The sequence below is a fragment of the Zalophus californianus genome, chromosome 4 (genome assembly GCF_009762305.2).
Source record: "Zalophus californianus isolate mZalCal1 chromosome 4, mZalCal1.pri.v2, whole genome shotgun sequence".
Lineage (NCBI taxonomy): Eukaryota > Metazoa > Chordata > Mammalia > Carnivora > Otariidae > Zalophus > Zalophus californianus.
This window is the reverse complement of record NC_045598.1, coordinates 21,113,441-21,136,038: the sequence shown is the minus strand read 5'-3', so window position 1 is coordinate 21,136,038 and position 22,598 is coordinate 21,113,441. Positions and strand designations below refer to the sequence as shown.

Sequence of the window (22,598 nt, the reverse complement as noted above, 5' to 3'; positions counted from 1 at the left end):
GAGAGAGAGCACGAGCGGGGTGGGGGGGGCAGAGGCAGAGGGAGAGAGAGACAATCTCAAGCAGACTCTTTGCTGAGCGTGGAGCCTGATGTGGGGTTTGGCCCCACAACCCTGAGATCATGACCTGAGCTGAAATCAAGAGTCGGATACCCAACTGACTGAGCCACCCAGGTGCCCCCAGATTTCATTTTTAAAACCTACTTTGTAATATCAATGTTTAAAGATTTATTGATTGATTTGAGAGAGAGGAGTAGCAGAGGGAGTGGGAGAGAGAATCTCCAGCAGATACCCCGCTGAGTGCGAAGCCTGACACAGGGCTTGATCTCAGGACCCTGGGATCATGACCTGAGCCAAAATCAAGCATCAGACACTCAACTGACTGAGCCACCCAGGCACCCCTGTAATGTCAATATTTAGATCAGAAAGTTTTACCGGTATTTCATCAGCTACAAAATAAAGGTCAAACCTCTAGATTGACACCTATATCTGCCAAGATCTACCTCAGTCTACCTTTCCAGTCTTATCACCTTCCACATCCATGTTTCTTGTTTGGCCTTCAAACCTTTCTTCCAGCAGTTCTCTCTGCAAATCTCTGCCCACGGAAATCCTACCCAGCATTCAATGCTTTCATGCGTGTTTGTGGCCTGAATGAAGCCTTCAAAATGCCACTTCCTACAGAAAGGGTTGCTTTTTCAGCTCAGCTGAAAATAATCTCTTCCACTCCCCCACTCCTCAACACATTGTTTCCACCTCTTTCTACCACTGATCTCCAAATTCTATGCAGCCTTGTATCATCTCTGTGTGTCTTACCCCTTCCTTCTAACTCAAAATGGAAGATGTTACTGATCACTTTTGCAAAGTGAGGAAACTTGAGCTCAAAAAAGGTAAAGCTTCATGTCAAGGTCATACCATATCTTCTTTGACTGCACCAGGCTATGCCAGAGCTCCTTTGAGGCAGTGTCTAAGTGTCTTTGTATCCTCCATTAGCATGTGGTGGGTCCTCAGCAAATATTTTTGAATGAATAAATATGAGTGACACTCCTCTGTAGAATAATCCCTTAGAATCTTCAAGGGAGCCACTAAATCATTCCCATGACTTCACTTACAAAGTTAGTGATTTTGTGAAAAGGAAAAGCAAAGGATACTGATATTCTCAATTTGATGAGCTTTTGTGACCCAGTCTCCAAGGAAGGAAAGCTCAGAAGAGGCACAGATACTACCATTTACTGGGCTCCAACAGTAGTCCAGGATATATTTATTATCTCATGTAACTCTGACCACAATCTGGTGAGGTATGCATTATGCCCCCATTTGACTGATCCGAGGAAACTGAGGCTCAAGAGGTTTGTTGGCCAAGATAGCTTAGTAATGCATTGAGTAAGGATTTCAAACCCAGGCAGAAATGACTCCAAAGCAGAAACTACACACACCATAGATGAGACAAGGACCTGAACTGTAAGAAGCAAGCTGGCACGAGGAAGTAATGCATAAAGCAGAATTACAATATATTAATTGGGAGTGACAAATGTAATTGTCAAGTGGCCTATAATTGGTGGGCCAGCACATCCCTCTTTATAGGACAGCCTCCATGAAAAGCCAAGTTACCATCTGAAAGGGGCTAGGGCAGTTGAAATCTGAGCAAAAGAAACCAGTGAAAAGATGAATCACTGAACAAGCTCCACTTAGAGCAAACCTGCTGGTCAGGGCTCCTGCTTCTTCTCTCTCTCTTTAATTCAGTAAACATTTATTGACCAGCTAGTGTATACCAAGCTCTGACCTGGGCTCTGGAAATCCCGCAGTGAAGATGCTTGCCCAGCAAGGCATGGCCTGATGACACAGGCTGGGCTTATTCCTCCCCTCCCCCACACCTTGTATTTTTGGTTCAGTAAAGATCTCCACCTCCTGTTGCCATACTCGCTCGACTCTTGCATCAGCTATGTTGAGGCCACTGATTGGCCAAAGCTTTTTTTATTCTTCAATCACATTCCAGCCCCGAAGATACATCTAGATTGGATTTGAAATGTTTTTGAGGTTTCTTCAGCTTCAGACCCTCTCACAGATTTTAACCCTAATGGGATTCTCATCTGTTCTGTGTTCATTCTTCCTGAATTAATTTTCTAATCCCAAATTCTAGAATCGCTTTGCTGTAATAACCTTGTACCCTGACCATACCTGGGGCTGTGATTTATCACCCCAGCTATAATTTTCTGAGCTCTTTTTACTGTTTTCACTGCCCCCCCATCTCAGAATACAATTCCTGCCTTGAGGGAACTTTCAGGAAAGATACCTAACTCCAACTGGTTTGATAAATCAGAACCACCCTCCATGGCTCATTCACACATTCGTACATTTAATTACTCATTACGCAGGCATTATGCTAGGTGCTGAGGAAGATCCTGCTGGCTGACAGGTCTCTGCTGTCAAGCCTTACAACCAAAATTGAAATTGTCCCTTGGAGTTGTGCATTAAGAGGTAGGACTGCCACAGACTCTAGGAAACATAGCCAACTGTCTCCTAAGACCACTGCCCAGGAGTCAGGCACCTAGGGTGCTAGATTTTAGCTATGCGACCTAAAGTGATTTCTTTCTTTCTTTTTTTTTTTTTTAGCTTTTAGAATTTGTTTCCTCATCTGTAAAACAAAGGAACTGAAATGAGCTCCAACCCTTCGGAGCCACTGTAGAGAGGACTCGTGCTGGGCAATGCGTATAATTCAGTTTCGTCAATTGTATACTGTGGACAGAAACGATCAGGTTTCAAAAGCCTCACCCCTCTTAATAAAATACAAGAACTGACCAGCTGGGTGCTTTGGAATAATTCACGAAGAATTTCAGTTTGGTTTTGTTGGCTGAGCGAGCCTTGGGCGCCCCCTGCAGGCAACACTCTGCCACAGTTCAGACCCGACTGGGCCAAAGGATGGCTTGAAGGCCACCCCAAAACCATTTTAAGTTTATAGGATTGTCAGGTCCCATGTCACCGCGTAAAGGTCCTGAAAAGAGTCCAGGCAACAGCTAAATAAATTCGTGTGGTTGCTGAGGATTCCTTTGATGCCAGCAGGGACCAGACTCCCAAAAGACCTCCCAGCCTGAATGTACTTCCCGTTGTTCTGACTTACTCTTTCATCTTACAGGCAGGAAGCTTGAGGGCCCCCAGAAAGTTAGTCACAGGGCAGAGACTAGAACCTTTGTCCAAGCCCCCACTGCAGGGTCACTTGCACCATTATAGGCTGCCCTGGTGCAAGCCTATAGCCTCACTTTTCCAGAAAAAAAAATTGATTTTGCTCTTCTGTTCTCTCCCTCTTTCCCTCTCTTCTCCACTCCTAGAAACCCTACACTTCCCATTTTCAGACAGTCGCCCTGAGGTCTGTCCTTGGAGTAATGTCTCTGGCCCTTGTCACCATCCTGTCCCAACTCCTCCTACTGAAAGACTTCTCTACCCACTCCCTCCCAGAAAATAAGCTGGACTTGGAATCAGGATGTCGGAATTCAAGCTTCAGTTCTAACCCTTTCTAGCTGTGTGAACCTAGGCAAGTCACTTCACTTCTCTCAAACTCAGTTTCCTACTGTGTAAAATGGGGCAATCAAGTTTACTTCCACAAGGGGCTGTTGTGAGGATGAGAGCTAACGCATACAAATTCCTTAACAAGGCTTGATGCAGATTAAGTGCTCAATAAACTGTAATTATTAGTATTTATATGTTACGGTTCTTACTTTAAAATATCTGACTCAATGGCAGATTGTGGGTGCTCAAGAAAGGTGATTTAACCGTTAATATTTTTTTAAAACTTTGGAGCACAGAGCCTGGCATTTAGCAGGAAATGGATTAACGGTGGTTAGTATCATTGCTTTTTTGACCCAAAGGTACCATGTACTGTTACAGTCTTGCCTCTTCCTAGCGAAAGCTACAGCGCTTCTTTTCTCTCGGCAACAGGCTCCTCTTACGTAAACCGCGGCAGCCAATGAACAGGAAGATGGGTGGGGTTATATGGCAGCCAATAGCAGCCCGCAGCGGCGCGCAGGCTAGGCGCAGGCAGGTTTCTTGGCTGGTTAAGGAAACTAAGCCCCGAGGCTGTTTGCGGGGCGGGGAGTATCTTCAAATCTTCTGACTCTGCCTATCAACCGAGCTGTGATTGGTGCAGACCGCGCCTGCCCGCCCCTCCCTCCGTCCGGGCCCCGCTTGGTGGAAGGGGGCCGGAACTACTCCGTCTATTTCCACTTCTTTCTTTTTTTTCTCTTTCCTTTTCTTCTTTTCAATGAGCGTTTGGTTTTAGTTTATGTGTTTACCCTCCAAATTATAAGTGACATATGTTATTGCAGAAAATTTAGAAAATACAGAAAAGTATAAGGTAAAAAAGAAATAACACGAAATGATATCTTCCCCGTTTTGATTTTTTAATGTTTTTTGGGCTTTCTGCCCTAAGCTGGTATGACTCCTGTTGGTTGTTCTATCGTGGTAAAAGCATAAAACTGGAAGCGATCAAAATACCCATCAAAGGGGATTGGTTAAAGTAAGATGCTTTCACCCACACAATGGAACATCTTGCAAAGAAACAGAAAGAGGTAGCTATGTGAAATGAAAAGGTGTGCAGGATTTAATGTTAAAACAAAAAACAAGCTGCACAATGATATATATAGAATATATATAGAATAATCTCATGGACTGTCTGGAAAGATACGCAGTTGGCAACAAACTTAATATCCAGTTACTTCTGGGGTGGAGGGCCAATAGAGAAATTATACGACTCTTCATACACTTTAAAAAAATTTATTTTTTAAGAATTTTTAAAATTTATTTATTGAGAGAGATAATGATAGCATGAGAGGGTGGAGACTCAGACTCCCTGCTGAGCGGGGAGCCCGATGTGGGGCTCGTTCCAGGATCACAACCTGAGCCGAAGGCAGTCGCTTAGACAACTGAGCCATCCAGGTGCCCTTTAAAAATTTTTTTTTATAATGACAAGATGTATTCTGTCTGTAACTTAGAAAAAAATTCCTTGATTGATTGATTGGAGGGGGAGCAGGAGGGATAGAGGGAGAGGGAGAGGAAGAGAATCTATTTTTTTTTAAAGATTTTATTTATTTATTTGACAGAGACACAGCGAGAGAGGAAACACAAGCAGAGAGAGTGGGAGAGGGAGAAGCAGGCTTCCCGCAGGGCAGGGAACCCAATGCGGGGCTGGATCCCAGGACCCTGGGATCATGACCTGAGCCAAAGGTAGACGCTTAACAACTGAGCCACTGAGGCGCCCCTGAATCTATTTTTTTTAATAGATTTTATTTATTTATTTGACAGAGAGAGAAACACAGCAAGAGAAGGAACACGAGCAGGGGGAGTGAGAGGGGGAGAAGCAGGCTTCCCGCTGAGCAGGGAGCCAGATGCGGGGCTCCATCCCAGGACCCTGGGATCATGACAGGAGTCAAAGGCAGACGTTTAATGACTGAGCCACCCAGGCGCCCCGAAGAGAGAGAATCTTAAGCAGACTCCCAGTAGGCTCCCAGACCAGTGTGGAGCCCCCACTCGGGGATCTATCTCACAACCCTGAGATCATGACCTGAGCTGAAATCAGGAGTTGGACCTTAACTGACTGAGCCACCCAGGCGTCCCGCCCCCCCCCAAAAAATTCCTTTAAGGAGAGAGGGAGAAAACATCCTAGAAAAAATCCTAGTCCCACTACCAAGAGAGAACCAATGATAACATATTGGTTTTTTATTCCTTGCATATGTTTATTATATATTACATATTACTCTTATAGTCTGCCTTTAACATGCTTATGTTTGTGGATATAAATTATAGCTGTGTAGCTTGCTTTTTCCACTTACTACATTTCATGATACTTTTCATAATATTAAATATTCCTTAAACATAATTTTTAAAAAGATTTTATTTATTTACTTGACAGAGAGAGAGAGCAGGGGAGCTGCAGAGGGAGAGGGAGAAGCAGGCTCCCCACTGAGCAGGGAGCCCGATGCTGGGCTCCATCCCAGCATCCTGGGATCATTACCTGAGTCGAGGGCAGACGCTCAGCCTGATAAGGGAAATCTGTGCTCTAAGGTGGCCGACCAAGCCAGCAAGGGAATCCCAGTCCCGCTTCCCTCCTGCCCTGCCTGATAAGTGTGCGAAAGTACCAAGTATGTGGAAGTAGAAGTGTATAAATTACCTCCTTTGTGCTCGGGGCAGACCTTTGGAGAGCACGCTCCTCTGCGACCGCCAGCATTAAATAAACCTCCTGTCTTCCAAGATCTCTGAGTGCCGTTTGGTTCTTCCGTCGGGTGATCCAGTCCAGGTTCTGTAACAAACCGACTGAGCCACCCAGGCACCCCTTCTTCAATGTAATTTTTAATGATTTTTTTTTTTTTTTGAGAGAGAGAGAGCAAGAGCATTAGCCGGGTGGGGAGGGTAGGAGCAGAGGGAAAAGGAGAGAGAGAATCTCATGGAGCCTGATGCGGGGCTCAGTCCCACAACCCCGAGATTGAGGCCTGGGCTGAAACCAAGTGTCTGTCACTCAAACAACTGAGCCACCCAGGTGCCCTTTTAATGAATTTTTTTAAAAGTAAACTCTATCTGCAAGTGGGGTTTGAACTCATGACCCCAAGATCAAGAGTTGCGTGCTCTACCAACTGAGCCAGCCTGGCACCCCAAACATAATTTTTTCAAAGATTTTATTTATTTATTTGAGAGTGAGAGCGCAAGTGAGAGAGAGAGAGAACATTCGCACAAGTGGGGAGGGGCAGAGGGGGAAGGAGAAAGAAACTGAAGCTGACTCTGCACTGAGCAGGGACTGTGAGATCATGACCTGAGATGAAACCAAGAGTTGGACACCCAACCGACTGAGCCACCCAGGTGCCCCCAAACATAATTTTTAATGGTTGCAGAATGCTTATATGTGATATAATTCATTCCTTGATCCCTACTGCTGGAAATTTAGGGTTTTCCTCCCAATTTTTCACTACAATATATCAAGATGAGATAAAACTCTAGCATACAATGTATTGTATTTTATTCCTGATTCATTCTTTTTTTTTTTTTTAAGATTTAATTTATCTATTTGACAGAGGGAGACACAGTGAGAGAGGGAACACAAGCAGGGGGAGTGGGAGAGGGAGAAGCAGGCCTCCTGCGGAGCTGGGAGCCCAATGCAGGGCTGGATCCCAGGACCCTGGGATCATGACCTGAGTCGAAGGCAGACACTTAATGACTGAGCCACCCAGGCACCCCTATCCCTGATTCATTCTTTAGGTTAAATTTCTAGAAGCAAATTCATGAGTCGAAGGCTATGAGCAAATATATTTAAGACTCTTGATGCTAATTGTAAAAACTTTAAGAAGTTTATTTTTGAACATTATTGATGCCTGTCTTAGTCAGCTTAGGCTGCCATAACAAAATTCCATAGACAGGGTAGCCTAAACAACAGATATTTATTTTGTCACCGTTCTGGAGCCTGGAAGTCTGAGATTAGGGTGCCAGCATGGTTGAGTTTTGGTGAGAGCTCTCTTCCTGGCTTGCAGATGGTCACCTTCTTGCTGTGTCTTTCCATGGCCAAGAACTAGCAAGTAAGCTCTCTGGAGTCTTTTCTTATAAGGGCACCAGTCCCATCATGAGGGCCCCACTCTCACATCTTCATCTAAACCTAATTACTTTCCAAAGGACCCAATTCCAAATACCGTTACATTGGGGGTTAGGGCTTCAACACACAAATCTTGAGGGGATTTCAGTCCATAGCAATGTCTCTGATGGACTTAGTGCTGTGATTCAGGCAGGAGTACAGAGCCTGTGATTCAGGCAGGAGTACAGAGCCAAATACTGCCAGGATCAAACAGGTGAGGAAGACAGAAATAAATAAATAGCTCAGATAAGCAACGAACCCTGAAAATAGTCTGACCAAGTCACTCCTAGACAAAACTCTTCATGGCTGTCATTGTCCAGGTTGTGTTTGGACAGAGAAGGGGTCATATTTGTTCTGCTGAAATATATTGTTCAGTCCTCTGGGTTTAACAAAAAATTGAGTAAGTTGCTAAGCTTTAAAAATTGGGAGATTTTTGCAAAATCCCCCAATTGTGTATTATCTTAGAAAACAAGTAAGATAGGTTACTGAGCCTGTGTTCCTGGTGCCATCATTAGGACTGGGTAGCTGGCTTGTCTCCTCCAATTCTCAGTTCCCATAACGGTAACACATAGACCACTTGACTCATTTACATTACTAGCTTGGTCTCTGTAGGAACCTGACTTTGAAACCTCTGGACAGGGTCAAGATTCCTTAACATGGCATTCAAAGCCCTATGATGGTTCTGTGCCTTCCCTTTCACATTTACTTGCTTCATTCACTCTTGCTCAAACACATCCTTGCTCAAGGTCAAAGTGTAAGGTAGTGGCAGAGTGGGAATTAGAAGCAGGGTTTCTTATCTCACCATCTCTTTTAACTACCTCATTTGGTTCTTCACTCATTAACTTGAGGTGTTTGGTTTGTTGGGTTTTTTTATAAGACTAGGCCAAAGCGAGCCAGTTGGCATAAAACCAAATGGAATGTAAAACAACAACAACAACAAAAACAAATGGAATGGAATGTTCAGAGGAGGAAATTTTGCTACCAGATGTGCAATATCACCAGTGTCTCACCCCCCTTTGCTCACTCTGCTTAGCTATATTGGCTACTTTGCTTTGACCATGTTAAGCCACACTTATCTCAAAGCCTTTGCCTTTGCTATTAAACTTCAGCTTGAAATTCTCTGTATCTTCATAGCTTATGTTATTATATTCTTTTCTTCATAAATTTTACTATTTATTTTTTAAAGTAATCTCTATGCCCAACAAGGGGCTAACTCATCATCACAAGATCAAGAGTTGCATGATCTTCCACCTGAGCCAGCCAGGTGCCCCTGTTATTATACTCTTTAGTCCTGTATCTTGTCAGGACACTCTATAAGGTGACAACTTTATCTGATCACACTACATAAAATAGTTCAATTTCAGCCATTTTATATCCCCTTACCCTGCTTTATTTTTCTTCCACCTAACATACAAACTTGTTTAATTTTTGCCTTTTTCACATTATGGAAACTCCAGGAAGGCAGGACTTTGGTTTTCTGTTGTATTCTGGCACCTAGCACAGTGCCTGGAACATAAGAGGCATTCAATAACTGTTTGTTTTAATAAATTAATGAATAAATAAATGAATTATACACTCCTAGAAGAATCCTACTTTCAGACCAGGTGATTTTCAATTCATTGCATCTTTCACCCACGAGCTAAGTAACCTTTGTTTTTAGGACTACAGATACCAAGAAGGGTATTTATTTATTTATTTATTTATTTATCTATCTAAAGATTTTATTTATTTATTCATGAGAGACAGAGAGAGAGAGGCAGAGGGAGAAGCCAGCTCCCAAGGAGCAGGGAGCCCGATGCGGGACCTGATCCCAGGACTCTGGGATCATGACCTGAGCTGAAGGCAGATGCTTAACCCTCTGAGCCACCCAGGCGCCCCCAAGAAAGGTATTTAGTTATTGGCTGGTTACTCCTAATGTCACTGGACAATGTGGGGAGAGAAAAGGATGAGCATGGGGATGCAAATTAACACATTCCCTGGTATCCGGTATGTAGCTGTTGAGCTGGCAAATGCTTTTCTCTCCATACCTGTCGATAAGGACCACCAGAAATAGTTTGCTTTCAGCTGGTGTGGTGGCTAATTTTTATGTATTGATTTGACTGGACAACAGGGTACCCAGATATTTGGCTAAACGTTATTTCTAGGTTGAGGCTATAAGGGTGTTTCCAGATGAGATTAGCATTTACTCAATACACTGAGTCAAGCAGATTTCCCTCCCCCATATGAATGGGCACCATCTAACTCACAGAGGTCCCAAATAAAACAAAAAGGCAGAGAAAGGGAGAATTTTCTCTTTGTCCTGACTACTTAGGTGGGACATAGGTCTTCTGCACTTGGACTAAAACTTACACTATGAATTATCTTGATTCTCAGTCCTTTTTTTAAAAAAAAGATTTTATTTATTCATTTGAGATACTGAGATACAGAGAGAGAGAGAGAGAGAGCATGAGCAGGGGCAGAGGCAGAAGCAGGCTCCCCGCTGAGCCAGGAGCCTGATGCGGTGCTCGATCCCAGGGCCCTGGGATCAAGACCTGAGCTGAAGGCAATGCTCAACCATCTGAGCCACCCAGGTGCCCCGATTCTCAGGCCTTTGACCTCAGACTAATACTACATCACTGGCTTTTCTGGGTCTCCAGTTTGCAAATGGCAGATCATGGGACGTCTCAGCCTCCATAATTGCTGAGCCAATTCTGTATAGCCTATACATGAGCTCTCTGGGGTCACTTTTATAAGGGCACTAATCCCATTCATGAGGGCTACATCCTCATTACCTAATCACTTTCCAAAGGCCCCACCTTGTAATACCATCCCATTAGGGGTTGTAATTGCAACATATGAATTTTGAGGGGCACAAACATTCAGGCCATTACGATCACCTTTCCCTTCCACAAGATATCACACTGGTTCATTACATTGTGACATCATGCTAATGAGACCTAATGAGCAAGAAGTAGCAACTACTCTACACTTATTTGTAAGACATTTGTGTGTCAGAGCGTGGGGAATAAATCTGGAAAAAATTCAAAGGCCTTCTACCTTTGTGAAATTTCCAGGGATCCAGTGATGTGGGGCATGCTGTGATATCCCTTCTAAAATGAAGGATAAATTGTTTTATCTGTCCCCTTCTACAATTAAAAGACAGGCATAACACTTAGTAGGACTTTTTGGAGTTTGGAGGCAATGGTCTTCATTTGAATGTATTATTTCAACCTGTTTACTGAAAAACCTGAAAAGCTGCTAGTTATGGGTGGGGATCAGAGCAAGAGAGAAGTCCAGACTCTGGTGCAGGCTGCCCTGCAATTTGGATCATATAATCCAGCAGATTCAATGGTGCCTAAAGTGTCAGTGATGTATGGGGAGGCTGTTTGGAATCTTTGGCAGGCCTATATAAGTGAATTGCAGCCTAGGCCCTTAGGATTTTGGAGCAAAACTCTGCTATCCTCTGCTGACAACTTCTCTCTTTTTGAGAAATAGCTCTTGGCCTGCTACTGGGCCTTAGTAGAAACTAAATGCTTAACCGTGGACCAACCAAATTACCATGATATCTGAGGTGCCCATTTGAACTGGGTGTTTCTGACTCACCAAGGTATAAAGTTGGGCATACACAGCAGCACTTTATCATCAAATGGAAGTGGCACATATATATGATTGGGCCTGAGCAGACCCAGAAGGTACAAGTTAGCTACATGAAGTATCCCAAGTGTCTATGGTCCCACTCCTGTTACATTACTTTCTCTTTCCCAGCCTACATCTGTGGCTTCATGTGGACTTCCCTATAATCAGTTTACAGACAAAGAAACGACTCAGGCCTGGTTTGTAAATGGTTCTGTGCAATATGCAGGCACCACCTGAAAGTAGACAGCTGTAGCCCCTTTCTGGGACATTGTGAAGGTCAGCAGTGAAGGAAAATCCTCCCAGTGGGCAGAAATTCAAGTATTGCTCTTGGTTGCTCACTTTTTTTGGAAGAAGAAATATGGCTAGACATACAATTATATACTGGTTCGTGGGCTATGGCCAATGGTTTGGCTGGATATAAGAGACTTGGAAGGAAAATTATTGAAAAATTGATGACAAGAGAATTTGGGGAAGAGGTATGTAGATAGACCTCTCTAAATGGGCAAAAAATGTGAAGATATTTGTGTCATATATGAATGCTCACCAAAGAGTGACCTCAGCAAAGGAAATGTTAATAATTAAGTGGACAGGATGACCTATTCTGTGGATATCAGTCAACCTTTTTCTCCAGCCACCCCTGTCATCACCTAATGGGCTCATCACAAAGTGGCCATGGTAGCAAGGAGGTTATGCCTGGTCTCAGCAATATGGACTTCCACTCACCAAGGCCAGCCTGGCTATAGCCACTGCTGAGTGCCAAATCTGCCAGGAGTAATGACCAACAAGACCTCCTGATATGACACCATTCCCTGGAGTGATTACCTACTGGTAGTAGGTTAGTTACATTGGGTGGTTACATTGGACCCCTTCTATCATGGAAGGAGAAATGTTTGATTCTCACTGGAAAAGACACACTGCATAACAAAGTTATCTTCCTTACATGCAATGCTTTTGCCAAAACCATCATCCATGGGCTTACAGAATGTGTTACGTACCATTATAATATTCCACACAGCGTTGCTTCTGGTCAAGGAGCTCACTTGACAGCAAATGAAGCGTAGTGATGGGCCCATGCTTATGGAGTTCACTGGTTTTACCATGTTCCCTACCATCCTGGAGCAGCTGGCTTGATATGACAGTGGAATGGCCTTTTGAAAACTCAGTGCTAGCTGGGTGGCAATAACTTGCAGGGCTAGGGCAAGGTTCTTCCAAAAGCTGTATATGCTCTGAGTCAGCATCCAGTATATGGTGATGCTTCTCCCATAGCTAGGATTCATAGGTCTAGGAATCAAGGGGTGGAAATGTGAATGACACCATTCACTATATTACCCCTAGTGCCCCACTAGCAAAATTTTGCTTCTTATTCCTGTGGACTTATGCTCTGCTGGCCTAGAGGTCTTAGTTCCAAACAATGGTTCCATTGAAGTGGAAGGTAGGACTGCTGCCTGGCCATTTTTGACTCCTTATGCCTCTGAATCAATAGGCAAAGTGAGTTACTGTGCTGGCTAGGGTGACTGATCCTGACTACCAAGGAGAAACTGGACTACTACTCCACAGTGGAAGTAAGAAGAGTATGTCCAAAACACAGGAGACTCTTAGAGCATCTCTTAGTATTATCATGCCCTGTGTTAAGGTTAATGGAAAATTGCAGCTCAATCCTGGCAGGACTACTAATGGCCCAGACCCTTTAGGAATGAAGGTTTGGGTCAACCTACCATGTAAAGAACCATAACCAGCTGAGGTGCTTGCAGGCTTCCCTTTGAAGGCAAAGGGAATATAGAATGAGTAGTGGGGGGCACCTGGGTGGTTCAGTCGGTTAAGCATCTGCCTTTGGCTTGGGTCGTGGTTCCAGGGTCCTGAGATCGAGTCCCTCGTCAGGCTCCTGGCTCGGCGGAGAGCCTGCTTCTCTTGCTCTGCCTGCTTGTAGTCTCACTCTCTTTCTGTCAAATAAATAAATAAAATCTTAAAAAAAAAAAAAAGAATGAGTAGTGGAAGAAGGTAGTTAGAAATACCAGCTACAAGGGTGCCTGGGGGGCTCAGTCAGTTAAGCATCTAACTCTTGATCTCAGCCGATGTCTTGATCTTAGAGTCATGAGTTAGAGCCCTGCATTGGGCTCCATGCTGGGCTTGAAGCCTACTTAAAAAAAAATACCAGGTACAACCATGACCAGTTACAGAAATGAGGACTATAATTGGTATAAGTATTTCCTTCTTATTTTGTATATTTATGTATATTTGGGATATATATACAGATACACACAAACATATATTTATATATATGTAGCAAATATCTATATATGTAGCAAATTATATATATATACTCTTCTGCAACTTCCAGACAGCACAGAGGATGGATCTGCAGACAGATCTTATGTCCAGAGTATATAAAGAATTCTTAAAACTCAACAGCCAGGGGCGCCCGGGTAGCTCAGTTGGTTAAGCATCTGACTTAGGCTCAGGTCATGATCTCAGGGTCTTGGGATCAAGCCCCATATTGAGCCCCACCTTGGGCTCTGTGCTCAGTGGGGAGTTTGCTTGTCCCTCTTCCTTTCCCTTCTACTTGTGATCTCTCTCTGTCAAATATAAAAAAATCTTAAAAAAAAAAACCCAAACAACTCAACAACCAAAAGACAGTTCAAAATATGTAAAGGACTTGAATAGACATCTTTTTTTAAAGATTTCTTGTATTTATTTATTTATTTATTTATTTATTTATTTATTTATTTATTTATGAGAGAGAGAGAGAGAGAGAGAGCACATGCATGGGAGGAGGGGCAGAGGGAGAGGGAGAGAGACCATCTCAAGCAGACTCCCTGCAGAGTGCGGAGCCCCATGTGGGGCTCAGTCTCATGACCCTGAGATCATGACCTGAGCTAAAACTAAGAGTTGGACGCTTAACTGACTAAGCCACCCAGGTGCCCCTCCCTTTTCCCTCTCCCACTCTTTCTGCTTGTGTTCCCTCTCTCACTATATCTCTGTCAAATAAAGAAATAAAGTCTTAAAAAAAAAGGTGACTCTTTCAGAGTAGATGCCACCCCTAAACTAGAGTACACTGCTTAATGAGCAGGGTGTGGGCTGAATTTTAGTCCTCCCTGGCCCCTTTAGTTAGGTGTCCTTATCCAGTGAACAACCTGCCCAACCATATCAACAGATCTGCAGGGATCCTTTATACCAGAGGTTTACTACTCTGGTCACATATTGGAAAAAGGGGGAGATTTTGAAAATACCCAAGCTCACACCCCAGGCTCAGGGATTTGGATTTATTGGTCCTGAGGCTTTGGCTTAATTTTAAAACTCTCAGGTATTTTGATGTGTTGCCTGGATTAGGAATTACAATTTTGGACTTTCTGATGTGAAAATCTCAAACTGACTAAAACTAACTAAACTCTATTGCAAATGTGTGTTTGCATCATCTAGGCATGCAATGACATACTGATAGGGTCCATGATGCAGCCAAAATGCTAACGGCAATGCCAACACCAACCACTGGCACTTCTACACTTACTTCCGGGAGTCTTCACCATTATCCCTCATTCCCAGATGTTCAGGCACGCCCCCAATCTGTCCCACATCTTGAGGGGGAAACTAATAATGGGCAGCTGAACCACTACACTGGGATTGCAACATAAGTTTGTAGGAGCAGGAGCATTTTTTTAAAAAGATTTTTTTATTTATTTGAGAGAGAGAGAGCACACAAGCGCGGGGGGCGGGGCAGAGGGAGAAGCAGACTTCCCACTGAGCAGAGAGCCCAATGCAGGGCTCAATCCCAGAACCCTGGGATCATGACCTGAGCCGAAGGCAGATGCTTAACCCTGGTGCCCCTGTGGGAGCAGGAGCTTTGAAGGAAAGTTCTTGCTCAGCAGAAACCTGGTTGTGTGACCTTGAGAAACTTCACAATTCCCTGCTTCGGTTACTTTGCTTATAAAATTGGGCGATGGGCATTAAGGAGGGCACGTGATGTGATGAGCACTGGGTGTTATATGCAACTGGTAAATTATTGAACACTACATCTGAAACTAAGTATGTACTCTATATTGGCTAATTGAATTTAAATAAAAAAAATAAACTAGGGATGCGTGGGTGTCTCAGTTGGTTAAGAGTCTGCCTTTGGCTCAGGTCATGATCCCAGGGTCCTGGGATCGAGCGGGGAGCCTGCTTCTCCCTCTGCCCCTCCCCCTGCTCGTGGTCTCTCTCTCTCTCTCTCTCTCTCACTCTCTCTCTCAAATAAGTAAATAAAATCTTTAAAAAAAATGAACTAATGGCATGGATCTTTTGCCAGAAATCTCACGAGATTTAATGAGCAAGTAATTATGACATGCTCATAAATTGCTGTGCAATTGTTAAATAACTTCAATAACTTCATTGTGTAAAGTTCCATAGAAATCTTAAAAAAAAAAAAAAGCACTCCAGTGATTCTGACTCAGATGGTTAGGGCTGCTTCAACAAATCTGCTCTTGCAGTTCTCAGAGCTTCTCTGGTCCCTGCCTTTCCTGAGTTTTGTTTGTTCAAGTTTTCTTGAGATTCTGAGACAATAGCCCCTATTCTTTCAAAAAATCACTCCTTTTCTCCTCCTTAAGCCAGACTGTGCTGGTTGTCTGTTACTTGTAAACAAAAAGGATTTTATTCCAGGGACTGCTATGTTCTTATGTTAATATGTTTTGTACAAGAATAATCTTAACATATCTTTTTATTCAGAAATAGCATTCGTATGAAGAACTATATTAGATATATGTATTATTATACCTAATAATCTGCCTTTATAATAGTGTTCTATGCCCAAGAATGCCAGCAAATGTCATGAGAAACTACTCGTACAGTGGTTCTCAAACTTTAGTGGACATTAGAATGACCTGGGGGAAGCTTGTTAAACAGATTTCTGGGTTTAACCCTCAGTTTTAGCTGGTCTGTGATGGGGTGAACTTACCTTTCTAACAAGTTCTCAGGTGATGCTGATGCTGCTGGCTTGTGGGCACTTTGAGAACGCCTGCTGTAGGGACACCTGGGTGGCTCAGTTGGTTAAGCATCTGCCTTCGCTCAGGTCATGATCCCATGATTAAGTCCTGCATGGGGCTCTTTGCTCAGCAGGGAGCCTGCTTCTGCCTCTGTCTGCTGCTCCCCCTGCTTGGGCTCTCTCTCTCTCTGACAAATAAATAAATAGTCTTAAAAAAAAAAAAAAAAAAAGAACGCCTGCTGTAGTACTTTCCAAACTTCAAGAAACATCTGGGGTGCTTCTGGGGTATCTTATGACCTGTGCTATGTGTCTGTGGTTACTGGTTCAAATCACATAAATTGCCTTAGGATTTTAACAAAGATATATTTAAACACATATATTTAAGAGATATTTTTAAATGTATTTTTAAATAATATTTATATCTTGCTTTTATTATAATAGGATAGAAAAATTAACCACAGATATGTCACAACAAATAGTCCATGAGTTACCACTTTCATAAAGTTCAGGTAGTCTTAAATTAAGCTGCTCCAAAAATTATTCATTTTATCTTCCTAAGAATTCGAGCTTACTCTTCATTTTCAAGTTTCAACTTTTTGCTTGCTTTATTTGATCATTATTAGAGTGATTTTAATTTAAAATAGATCTCAGGAGCAGATGGCACACTCAGGAACATGACTTCTAACAAGGTAATTATTTATTAGAAGTCATGAGAATACTATCATCACAAACTTAAGGGATTTTGTAAGCTTTTTATAGGGGCTGGGGGAGAGGCTCACAAAATGCAAAATTGAAGATGTTACTTGTTCGACTAATTTTTCAAACTTTGTACTGTTGTAAAGTTAAAAAAAAAAAAGCCATGTGACTTACAATAATTTTTTGCACTGCATCTTTAAGGTAATCTTATTACTGGCCGCTTGAATCTCAGCATTCACATCTCTGGAGTGTCTATAAACTTCCCACTAGCAGCATCATGGACATGTTTTGGAAACAGACATTTAGTATCTTTTTCTTTCTAAAGATTTTATTTATTTATTTGAGAGAGAGAGAATGAGAGATAGCACAAGAGGGAAGAGGGTCAGAGGGAGAAGCAGACTCCCTGCTGAGCAGGGAGCCCGATGTGGGACTCGATCCCAGGACTCCAGGATCATGACCTGGGCCGAAGGCAGTCGGTTAACCAACTGAGCCACCCAGGCGCCCCAGACATTTAGTATCTTGTCTGCAGGAGTAGGGTCAATGATTTGTCCAAACTTTTATCATTCAGTGGTCCTAAAGGCCTTTTTATAATAGGGTCTCACAACAAAGTACTCGTTACAATTCTAGGGCAAATAATCTATTAAACTGGTGAATTGAAAATGTCTTGTTATTGGCCCAAAATGTCACTTTTTTTTGGTCTGGAGGAGTTACACAGTTTGTGTAATAATTTAGTTAAACAAGCCTTACAGTCAAATTTGAATCAAGAACACTCAGCAAAGCAAAATATAATCTAAGAAAATTCTGATTCTCTGTTATTAACAAACTTGGAAGTCTCAATTCCACAATACTGGGCAACTGTAGGTAAAACATCATTTCTAATTCTAGTTCTTTCGATTTGCACAAGGCTAATTAGAACAAAGATAACTAGTTCATATGGAGTTCTCTAATCATTTTTTTTTTTTTAAGCTCTATACCCAATCTGGAGCTTGAATTTAGGACCCTGAGATGAAGAGTAGCATGTTCTACTGAGCCAGCCAGGTGCCCATCTGCAAAATAGACTGATGGTGCCTTGAATTGTATCCTTAAGCAATCACTCCTGTTTTCCAGGCTGCTCTTGACCTTATGTCTTGGATTAGGGTTTATTTTTCAAGCTTTCTCTGAACACCTCTGACTAGTGTTAGACAGAGAAAGGGACCTTTCCTAGTGTCATAGTCCCCCTCCCCCTATAAATTACATAGCACTGTGCTCCATCTTTAGCTCCCTATTGTAGGTACCGATTCATTTTTTTAAAGACTTTATTTGAGAGAGAGAGAGACAGCGTGAGAGGGAACACAAGCAGGGGGAGTGGGAGAGGGAAAAGCAGGCCTCTGGCAAAGCAGGAAGCCCAACACAGGGCTTGATCCCAGGACCCCGGGACCATGACCAGAGCTGAGGGCAGTTCCTCAACCAACTGAGCCACCCAGGCGCCCCTGATTCATTGTTTAAAAAAAAAAGATTTATTTATTTATTTGAGAGAGAGAGTATGCACGAGTGGGAGGACAGAGAGAGAGGGAGAATCTCAAGCAGACTTTGTCCTGAGCATGTAGCCCGAAGCGGGAGCTCGATCCCAGGACCCTGAGATCATGACCTGAGCCCAAATCAAGAGCTGGAAGCTTAACCAACTGAACCACCCAGGTGTCCCTATCTGATTCATTTTAGAAGTCCAGTAGTATGTCCCCCTACCCCTCTCCAGATAGTGGAAGAAGGCATTAGACAGACACAATTCACTGATGACAATTTATTATAATCTGTTGGCAGTACACAGATATTAATAAAACCACAACTCTGCTTCCATAGCAGCGGGCAATGATATGTAGCTATGCTATGGGAAGTGTGTATGTTTAATCATCATCATCATGTTTTAGATGTTTGATCTTCTTCTTGTGCCGCTCAATTTCTTTCTGCAGACGTTCAATTTCCTTTATATGATGGGTGATTTCCTCTTCATGGTGTTTCTTCAAGGTTGCCAGTTGTTCTTTAGTGCGTGCTCTACAAGGATACAGTGGATCTGCATTAAATCCCAATCCTTCACCCCACAGAGATCTCTAAGCATAACCTGCGATACCTAAGGCAAAGAATGGGAGTCCCAATCCCATTGGAGTCCGGCTGGTCATCCTCTACTACTCGCTCAAGCCCCACTAGTGAAAGAATACTCCATCTTGAGATAGATTCACCTTAAGGATGACCAAAATGATTCCATTTCCTTGGTGCTTGGGCCTGAAATTCCATTATCTATGAGTTATCCATTTCAGATTTCTCTTTAGAAAACTCCAGAGAGGTGTGACACTAAGTCCTATATACCTTAGGACAGGAACCACCCAGAGATCAGAATCCCTTTTTTCAGGGGAAAAAAAAGTGCAAAAGGAGGGAAGGATGGACAAATATACATGTTCTATCTCAATTTATCTAGGGCTTTCTTTGCCTAGGGAAATGCATGGCTCACTGTAAAGGCCAAAGTGAAGGGGAAAAAAGTACTTGGCAGTCCAATTTAGGTCTCAAGGAGGGACATGCAAATGCTGGTTTGGGCACATATGGGCCTCAGTTTTCCTTAACTGTAAAATGTTGATGTTCAATTAGATGGTATCTAAGGGCTGTGTCTTGGTTCTCTGGTATGGCAGGTGCCATGGTGCTAAGTCTTAAGAGTGAGCAATAAAGAGCAGAAGTTAAAAGCTAGACCAAAGGAGGAGAAGCAGAAGCGAGATTAGTTCCACACTGCTCCCCCCTGGGGACAGAAATCAGTAAATGATAATTTAGGGCTAGGAGAGTCCCTAGGTCCAAACTGCTCTGTACTCCTACGCAGGAGAGGAATCTATCCAACCCAGCCGCTGGGCTGGGCTGGGCTGGGCTGGGCTGGGCAATAGTCTCCAAGAAGTGGGGGAGGAGGGTTCCAACTAGGAGCTGCTGCCTTGGTTGGAAGCACTCTGGCGGAATTGGAAGACATGTGGGAGTCTGGAAATGGCTGAGGGTCTGGAGAGCCAGGGACTCCATGTGGAGGAGAAAAGAAAGAAAGAGTAGAGGGGTTATGGGTGGTTGAAGGCCCAGGAAATCAGGCTCAGGGGGTCTGCAGGCAGTACGACCTAGAGAGACATCTTGGAAGAACCTGGAAGCCATTTCGCAAGACTGGGGAGAACTCCATGGGTGCGCATGGTCAATGAATTCAGAAAGAGTTGAGCCATGGTTTGTGAGTTCTGGAGACCCGCGTGTGGAAATGGCTTGAGTTTGGGACCCCTGAACTGTTCTGCAGGGCACTGTGAGCGCCCTATAGGTGGCGACAGTCAGGACCTCAAGTGTTGGGGGTAATGGGTTCAGGGCCCGCTAGTTCTATTGGGGGATGGGAGCCCCAGGGACCAGGGAGGGAAGGGTAGAGCCATTGGAAGTTTTTTTTTTTTCTTTTTAAAGATTTATCTATTCAAGAGAGAGAGTAAGAGCGAGCGAGCGGGGGGGAGGGGCGGAGGGAGGAGAGAGAGAATCCCACGCAAACTCCCTTCCCAGCACGAAGCCCTACCCGGGGCTCGATCCCACAACACGAAATCACGACCACAGCGGAAACCAAGAGTGGGCTGCTCAACCTACTGAGCCACCCAGGTGCCCGGGCGACTCAGTTTAAGAAGGATCGAAGGGCCCTGAGAGATCTGGACTGGACTCGGGGCTCCGTGGACCTCACCGGAAGTATCGTTCCTCTTCAGCTTGCTCTCTCTTTCCGAAGGCCCCACCTGCCTCCCGGATCGAGCCCGCGCCGGAGTCTGACTGCGGAGAGAGGTGAGAACGTCGGTAAAGGTGCGAAGGGGAGATGGAATCCGCGTTTCGGGCTGGGGCTGCGGGCACTACTGCCGGCGTACCCGTTCGGAGCTGAAGCCTCGGGCTTGTATGGCCCTAACGCCCCACACGCCCAGCCGCACCCGGGCGGCCAACGCGGTGACAGCCATTGTTGTTGTAGCAGGACTTCTCCAGTCATCCGCGGCGGAGCCTCTCTGCCGGCGCTGATGACTTTGGGAGCCAGGCAGCCAATCTTTTCGATGGAGAGGCGGGATGAACCTAGGAGTAGCGAATTATGAAGTGGAGGAGGCGGGGTTCCTGCAGTTCACAGCGAATCCTGAGCGAGAGGCGGGCCTATTCTAAGCCAATCCCTAGCAAGGTCTTTGGGGCCAAAGGCCTGGAGAATAATAATGGAGGAGGAACACTGTCTGAAGTCCAAATCCGGGCTCTTGGACCCATCAGAGGGAGGCGCGGCATCCAGCCCATCCCACGATTCCATTCCTGAAGTTGTTAAAACACCAAAAGGAAGCCTTCCCTTTCCTTGACGTAGCATCGATAAGATGGCTAATGTAGGGGTTGGGGGGCTATGTCAAGAATGCTCCGACTTAGGGTTCTGGAGAAAATTTTTTATACGTGTATGTGTATGTAGTCTCTTAAGAGGTGCCAGGGTTCTTTTGTTCCATTGACATGTCACTCAAGTCACAGCTTAAAAGTCACCTTCTCAGAAACTTTACCCGACCTCCTTAGTCATTCTAATATGGCTACATTTTGTTCTTTCTCGCTCTCTCTTTGTGCTTTTCACCATTTGGAGTTATCAGGGCTTTGGTCAAGTAGGCCCTGAATTAATATTTGTAAAATGCATTAATATGTAATTGAACAGGCTTGATAACTGGACTTCTGGCAATGTGAGGTAATGAAGTGGAAAAGAGCATAAGTAGGAGTCTGGGGAAGGCTTTGCCATGACCTCCCTTTCACCATCTAAGAAATGTGAAAAAGACCATAGTGGTTTATAGCCTTTTCCTAAGTCATTTTTTCTCTCTGGGCCCAGTTTTTCCTCCTTTAAATGAGAGAGTTGGGCCAGATTATCTTATTCGTGATTATAAAAATAACTTCTTTGCTTTCTGTGAAATTGTTGTTTTTATTGATAATCTTTTGGTTGGAAAAATACCAGCCCTAGTTTGTATGACATAAATGATAAGAAATGCCTGCAGGGCACATTTTCAAATGTTCATGGCAGAAAACTTGGAAAAATACAAAAGCAGAAAGATAGATATAATAATCACTTATAAGCCCACTACCTAGTGGTAATAATTTCCTGTGTTTCTAGGTGATATTTAAGTGCCATTCTAGTTTCAGAAACTGTTCTGTTTTTCAGGTACTGCTGTTTCTTGATTATCTCTTAGGCTAGGCATTCAATGGAGGGTCTTAACTGAGTTTGTGCAAAGGATTGTGTAGACACTAGGATGGCTATAATTTTAAAAAAAAAGGAAATTAACAAGTGTTAGTGAGGATGTGGAAAAACTGTAACCCCTGTATGTTGCTGGTGGGAATGTAAAATGGTTCAGCTACTGTGGAAAATATCTTGGCAGTTGCTTAAAAAGTTAAATACAGAATCACCGTAAGACTCGGCAATTTCACTTCTAGGTATGTACCCCCCCAAAACTGAAAACTGGTACTCAAATACATGTACACACACGTTCATAGCAGCATCATTTCACAACAGCTAGAAGATGGAAACAATCCAAATGTTTATCATTTGATGAATGAAAACAAATTGTGGTATATTTATACAGCAGAATAACATTCAGACATAAAAAATAATGAAATTAGGGGTGCCTGGGTGGCTCAGTCGTTAAGCGACTACCTTCAGCTCAGGTCATGATCCCAGGGTCCGGGGATCGAGCCCCGCATCAGCTCCTTGTTCGACGAGAAGCTTGCTTC

At 43.7% G+C, this 22,598-nt stretch overlaps 1 protein-coding gene across 1 annotated transcript; it reads right to left on the bottom strand.

The window, feature by feature from the left end:
• Positions 1–18,624: 18,624 nt before the first annotated feature.
• Positions 18,625–20,901, bottom strand: ATP5IF1 (ATP synthase inhibitory factor subunit 1). The gene is made up of 3 exons (XM_027617890.2): positions 20,741–20,901; positions 20,566–20,648; positions 18,625–18,890 (listed from the first exon to the last, which is right to left on the bottom strand). The coding sequence occupies exons 1-3, from the start codon at positions 20,825–20,827 to the stop codon at positions 18,743–18,745; spliced, it is 318 nt and encodes a 105-aa protein (XP_027473691.1). The 5' UTR covers positions 20,828–20,901; the 3' UTR covers positions 18,625–18,742.
• Between the last annotated feature and the right edge of the window lie 1,697 nt (positions 20,902–22,598).